The following is a 6971-nucleotide window of genomic DNA, read 5'->3' as shown; positions in this document are numbered from 1 at the left end:
CCAAAAGACGCGGCTGAAACTTTGGCTGAAGAGGGACAATGAGGGTGCGTGACAATGAGAGTGGGGTGTCAGACCCCAGGCAAAGCTTTCTTCCTCACTGTAGCTGAATGACTTTTGAATAGAGTTGATATAAAAGAAATCTCTTTGTGCAGGTTTAATGAGCCCCCCTGGGAAGCTCCCCATGTGAATGGGAATCACGACTTGACATAAAAGTGAAAGATTATGTGTCAGCAGGGCTGATTTGATTCTTAATGGAGTGTTAATTTATTTGCTGTGATTTCACACACATACTTTGGCCACAATGTCATATTACGTTAATCCCTGAGATATTACTACACATAGATATCTTCGCTATATACAGGATAGGTGGGGAATTGGGAACTCGTACATGTGATTTTTTTAAAGGGACACATACCCTTTTACTCAAAGAACTAGCAGGCAGAAGTTGTTAGATTTTTCTAACATTTGGTTGCAGTCTTTTGGGGCTAAGATATTGGCATTTGGGCCCATAAGATTGTAGAACAGTTTTGAAGGGTGGCATGCTCTGGGAAGGACTAGGGTTACTTACTATGGTGAGTGGATTGGACAGCTTTGCCCTTTAAAATATAATACTTTGTAAATTTTGTCTAAACAACAAAAACAAAATGTCTCCCTAAACCTTTGAGCTGGAGCTTCAAGATAAGTAAGGAAAAACAACAGAAAAAAAAAGAGAAATCACTTCTTTGCAGCAAACAGGAGCATGTTTCATTTACTACTTACACTCTTTTAAATCTCACAATAGAAGTTGGGTTTGCCCCTTCAGAAGGAAATGCAGTGGTTTCATTAGGAAACAAAGAGTATATAGGCCACTAGAGGAGAAAAAGCTCAGTTAATCACAGTTGATCATGAACGAAATGTAAAGGACTTTAACACAAAGACCAGTCCCAAAGTGGATGCAGTCCCTCTGAACCTCACAAATCCTGTGGGGCTACAGATGCTGGTGCTTTCCAAGGCAGAGGTCTCCAGGGCTGTGATCAGCGTCCCTCTCTGATGTCGCAGCCCAAGTCCTGCAGCATTCCCGGGTTCTGGCTGCTGGGTCCACACTGAGAGCAGCGGGCAAGTGTGAGCAGGAGACTAACTACTAAGTTAGCAAGAAGGCTTTTTACTGAGGGGTCCAGGCTGTCCCAAGAGTGAAGGGACACTCAGCCAAGGAGACCCCTTTCTCCTCTCAGAACTTTACCTATGGTGGGGGAGGATAACTGGGACACACCTCGACTCAGTTTTCCCAAGTAAAGGGGAATAGAGAGCCAGAGTAGCTATTCTCCTCCTTCAACAAAGATCTGGGTTTCTACTAATGCCAAAGATACTATGGAAAACACTATGATAAGTAAGTGCTCTCTGCTCCCCAAGAATTTATGCTCCATGGAGGAGAGCTCAGTACATGAATTTATATTCTTATACCCTGTTCAAAGTTCCTGTGAGGTTTTATTTACCAAATATTTGAAGCTGCAAAGCTGGCAGTTTCATCTTGGAATCTATAGTTGAGAAGAGAGTTAAGTTCTAAAAACGTATGAAGATAAAGGCAAATCCAGATACATCCAAATAATAAATTGGAACATTTTTAGTAACTCTACATTCTTTCCCTGCATTAGAATATTCAACCAGGCCCTTTGCTGTGTGTCTTTACAGCTTTCCCCACTACAGGTAGAGAATATTGCCCTGCTCCATTAATGGAAATTAATGTTTGGTAAGATATGGATTTGCAAGATCAACAATCCAGGTATTATTTTCCTTTGGATTCTTACCGTTGACATCTCCAAACCACTTTAATTCCCTTTTCCATCCCCATAGAGTGCATGTCCCATCCTTTCAAATTATTTTGGCCTCTTTTCTAGGACTCATTGAAAACACTTTCTTCAGATGGTTTTAGGTACACCAAAGCTTCTTCTACATGTATTCTATGAGAGTTCCATTGTTTTTAATCCCAAACCATTACTTCAGTAAATAGAATACGTTTTAAATTAGAGGTAAATGGAAAGAATTTCCAAGTTGACCTCGGTGGGAATCTTCAATTAGAAGGTAACTGAGACTGTCAAAACCTAGCTGGGTGAGATTTCACCCTGAGGAAACTCAGAGATGCTCGGCTCTACACAGAACCTTTTCATATTTAATGTAACACTACCAGGGCAGATTTTTAATTGAAGGTGAAGTGATCGGACACACACAAAAAAGGAGGTACAACCTAATATGTGTAAAGCAATTTATGAATTATGTTTAAAAAGAATTATTTTCAATAAACTATTGTGCTGGTGAGAATAACGATACAGTAGACAAGTATGAAGTACTGTCTTCATACAGTAGACAAGTCTTTCAAAGATAGGTTCTATCTATAGATGTGCATTTATATGCTCACATTGTGCACACGTGTGCTCATATATTGAATCTATGAAGCACATTTCAAAATAATGAGAAACTATTGATCATCAATTCAGTCATACCCTAGTGTCAGAGATTGCATTGTGAGAACATTTAATTTGTATTTTCTACAATCTGTGTCCTCATGATTACCACCTTTAGGGGTTCAGGAAAGTCAAATATGTAGACCATAATGATTTTGAGTTGTGCAGCCCATTTGGGGACACTTAAAGATATGAAACAGATTTCCTTCAGGCCTTACTCATTTACTCTATGTCTGAGATCCTTTGCTCCAAGAGCGTCTGCCAGAGATGGTGGGAAAACAGGGGTCCAGGGCTTAAGGGAACAGGAGAGAAGCCTGGGGAATCATAGCAAGTCTGAGTTTGAGGATCACACTTCCATCTGGAAGCCAAAAGGATAATAAGTTGTCCATCCATCCCCACCCTCCCTGCCCAACAGGAGATTAAGAAAAGCCTGCCTTATCCTTAATGTTCACTTACACCCTGTAACTTCCCCCATTCTTAGTCGACTCTTTCACCCCTTTGCAGTGAAAAACTGCTTTGTTGGGATAAAAGTGTCAGTGGGCCCTAGGAAAGGTTCTCACTGACCCCTCTCACATCCGAAACTGGGGACATCATTAAACTTCATTTTTTGCAGAAATGCACTGTGAATGGAGTCACACCCATCCCCTGCACCCTTCTCAATCCTTGGGCCCCCAGCTCCTCAATCACCTTCCTTGCTCCGGAACCGGATGCTCCTCCTGGGGTGGCTTAGGTAATACACATATGCCCTATGATCTTGGTGGGTAATTCAAGCTGCCCTTACGATCAATTATCAAAGCTTTCACAGTTACGTATTTTAAGGGGTGACAACTACTTATTCCCTGTGTTTTTGGTACATTTAAATGAAACTCTCCCAAGAATTGTGTCTCCTAATACTGACCCCTAAGCTAATTAGCAGCCTGGTGTGATTATTTCAGTTTTCCAGCCGACCAATTAAGCAGCTGTTCTAGACAGAACTGACAACAACGTGTAAATTTAAAAACTCAAACCAGGAACTGCCGATTGAGGAGAGAAAGCAAAGACCCGATAAGGAAAGGCGGGTGGGGTGAGATTGGTGAGCCGTTCTATTTCTGCCAGCACAGTACTGGGCCTTCTTAAATTCAGATTAGACAGCTCTTCCACCCCATCAGTCGAAAGAAAGGAACAAAAAAATACCGGAGCGTCTTGATACGCCTTGGGAAGGGAGACCTTTCGCCACCACCATCCCGCTTGCTCACCGTAGGCACCTGTTTAGGGTCACCCTTACACCTAGACCCACCTTAGAGGCAGCGTCACACCTACATCCATGCTTTAGCCTGAGTGGACGCCCATCGAGCCTTCCTCGCCCCAGCATCGGATCCACACAGGCAGGGAGCCGCCGCCCCGCTCTCAGTCATGCAGTCCTCTCCAAGCGAGCTTTAAGAGCGCCCTGTTTGTCACCCCTGCTCTCCCTGCCTCGAGCAGGCATCTCCATTTAGCGAGGGAATTCCAGAATGTGCGGGAGCAGACACCCTACGTCCTCGCGCCCCTCCCCACTCACCCGCGCGTCTGCTTCTGGCTCCCCCTCCTCCTGCCGGGGGCTGGCGGTCAGGTGAGGCTACCTGGGCGCCCCGACAAGCCCCAAGGGGCTCTGTGGTACTTGCTCTCGAAGCCGTCCCACTCCCCGCCGGGCCCCCAGGACTCTCGCCTCCTCTGCCCCCGCGCGCGTCCCCTGCCCCTCGGGCCCCGACGCAGCTCCAGCCGCACGCGGCGCTCCGCTCCCCTCCGCCGACCTGGCGTGACGCAGGCGGAGACTACTTAAGGGCGGATTAGAGGCGGCGGCCGCGGATTCCCGAGCCCGGCGGCCGGCTCCGCGCGCTCCGCCCCGGCTTCGCAGAAGCCAGCGCGGGAGCTCCAGGTGCCCACTAAAGTGGCAGGCGTGGGGGGCTAGTGCCCGCATCCTCCCCGCCGGCCTTTAGCCCCCGGGGGACGGCGGCGCCTAGAAACCTCTCTCCGGCGGGTGAGAGGTCGCGGACCCCGCGCGCTGCCAACCCCGCCCCGCCCCTCCCCGGGGCACCCTCGGGCTCCAGACCTGCCCCCGGACGGCGCCGAAGGTTGGTGCCGGCTCTCGGGACCGCGCCAGCTGCCCCAGCAGTCGGGACGCGCTTGGATTTCTTTCCCCGTTTTCCTCCTCTAAGTACAATAAAAGGGAGAGGGGATTGCTGGTTAAATTTTTTAAAATTTTGTTTACTTCTTTAATTGGGGGGCAATTCGCTCCCAGTCGGGAGGTGCGGCCCGGGGAGGGGCCAGAAGCGGGAACGTGCCCGGTGCTGCCCAGTCTTTGTCTGCTGCCTCCGGATGCACAGCGATGGGGGAATGGACCATCTTGGAGAGGCTGCTGGAAGCCGCCGTGCAGCAGCACTCCACTATGATCGGGAGGTAAGGGCGCTGAGCCGGCTGTCAGCGGGCCCTGTCGGGCGGCCCAGGGGGTGGAGTCCCTCCTCACGTCCCTGATCGAGCCCCATAGCCCCCAGCCCGTCCTCTGCCCTCTAGTCCTCTCTTCGTGCGCATGTGTCTTCGGCATTGAGGGATCGTCCCACGCGCAGGGATGACCCTCCTCTGGCTACTCTACACCATCTCCTCATCCTTTCCGTATGGAGCACCGCCAGGGACTCCCTCTTTCCCCATCAGAAAGGGATTTGCTGGCTCAGTCTTGGTCCCCCACTCTCCAGAGTCAGAGCCAATCTCCATATGTTTCCCTAAATGGAATCTCCCAGAAAGGTAGGTTGTATTTGGCAGAGAAGGGCAAATGGGGAGATGAATTTGCTCTTTGGAGCAGCTGTATCTTTTCCCAACAAATGTTTATTATGCTATACTTATTTGGCCATGAAAATTTCGGTGTCAAGAATCCACACACCCAATTACCTATGTATATATAATCATAGATATCTGTTTTTATAGAGCATTAGGTTCAATATTCATATTGAGAATAAAGTAAACACGTGGAATAGTTATATACACACACTGTGTAAATCTTGAAACATGCATTCTCTGTACAGGTGCTCCATGTGCATTTGCCATATCTAAGGTAAAGATGTGTTTTGTGCCTCTGTGTACATTCCAGATATATAGATGAACTCTGTCTGTTGTAAACACCGTGTCCAATATGTGGAGCTGTTTATACTTGGGATCCCTATGTAGTACTATGAAGTATTCCCAGTGTACCAGAAAGGAGAGAGACAGACCAGTTAGCCAGATTTCTATTTCAGTACCACTCATGGGCGGACAGCTCCCCAGTCAAGGAACCCAGTGAGCACCAGAGCAGAGAAGGGAGGAGCAGGGCTTTCCTAAACCAGTGATTCAGCCCATGAGAATTTCTCTCCCTCCCTCTTCCCCTGCTCAGGATCCTGTTGACCGTGGTGGTGATTTTCCGGATCCTCATTGTGGCCATTGTGGGGGAGACGGTGTACGATGATGAGCAGACCATGTTTGTGTGCAACACCCTGCAGCCGGGCTGTAACCAGGCCTGCTATGATCGCGCCTTTCCTATCTCCCACATACGTTACTGGGTCTTCCAGATTATTATGGTGTGTACCCCCAGTCTCTGCTTCATCACCTACTCTGTGCACCAGTCTGCCAAGCAACGAGAACGCCGCTACTCTACTGTCTTTCTAGCCCTGGATAGAGACCCCCCTGAGTCCATGGGGGGTCCTGGAGGAACTGGGAGTGGGGCCAGTGGCGGGGGCAAACGAGAAGACAAGAAGTTGCAAAATGCCATCGTTAATGGGGTGCTGCAGAACACAGAGAACACCAGCAAGGAGACAGAGCCAGATTGTCTAGAGGTCAAGGAGCTGGCGCCACACCCGTCAGGAATGCGCACTGCAGCGCGATCCAAGCTCCGACGGCAGGAGGGCATCTCCCGCTTCTATATTATCCAAGTGGTGTTCCGAAATGCCCTGGAGATTGGGTTTCTGGTAGGCCAGTACTTTCTCTATGGCTTCAGTGTCCCAGGGTTGTATGAGTGTGACCGCTACCCCTGCATCAAGGAGGTGGAATGCTATGTATCCCGGCCTACTGAGAAGACAGTCTTTCTAGTGTTCATGTTTGCTGTCAGTGGCATCTGTGTTGTGCTCAACCTGGCTGAACTCAACCACCTGGGATGGCGCAAGATCAAGTTGGCCGTGCGAGGGGCCCAGGCCAAGAGAAAGTCAGTCTATGAGATCCGTAACAAGGACCTGCCCAGGGTCAGTGTTCCCAATTTTGGCAGGACTCAGTCCAGTGACTCTGCTTATGTGTGAAGGTGTGGATTTTGAGAACGACTGGGGGATGATAAGCATCCCCCAGGCAGCTAACTGCTCAAGGATGGCTGTATCTGCCCTCATTTATGTGACTCTCACTGTTCAGATGTAGGATAAGGCTGGTTCAGATCTCTTGCATCAGTGGGAGAGGAGAGAAAGTAGAACCATTAACATACGTCACACCATTGGCCCTACAGAGACAATTGGTTAGAGTGATAAGATGGACGATTTGGACGTTTTGGGGGCTCTCTTCTTTTAT

The 6971-nt window shown here is 48.7% G+C and overlaps 1 protein-coding gene across 1 annotated transcript; it reads left to right on the top strand.

Annotated features, from left to right (window-relative positions):
• The first annotated feature begins 4782 nt into the window (after positions 1-4782).
• On the top strand, positions 4783-6712 carry GJD2 (gap junction protein delta 2). Its single transcript, XM_077126629.1, has 2 exons — positions 4783-4853; positions 5818-6712. Exons 1-2 carry the CDS (start codon positions 4783-4785, stop codon positions 6710-6712), a joined length of 966 nt encoding a protein of 321 aa, XP_076982744.1.
• The last annotated feature ends 259 nt before the right edge of the window (positions 6713-6971 follow it).

Source organism: Tamandua tetradactyla, chromosome 14 (assembly GCF_023851605.1).
Source record: "Tamandua tetradactyla isolate mTamTet1 chromosome 14, mTamTet1.pri, whole genome shotgun sequence".
Classification (NCBI taxonomy): domain Eukaryota; kingdom Metazoa; phylum Chordata; class Mammalia; order Pilosa; family Myrmecophagidae; genus Tamandua; species Tamandua tetradactyla.
The sequence above is the reverse complement of the archived record's forward strand: the minus strand, read 5'-3'. Positions and strand labels throughout refer to the sequence as shown.

What these genes read in the sequence shown, in the direction of transcription:
- GJD2 (XM_077126629.1), top strand. Translation starts at nt 4,783, where the DNA reads ATGGGGGAATGGACCATCTTGGAGAGGCTGCTGGAAGCCGCCGTGCAG. An exon ending in CACTCCACTATGATCGGGAG is followed by an intron (nt 4,854 to 5,817) that starts GTAAGGGCGCTG and finishes TCCCCTGCTCAG; the next exon opens with GATCCTGTTGACCGTGGTGG.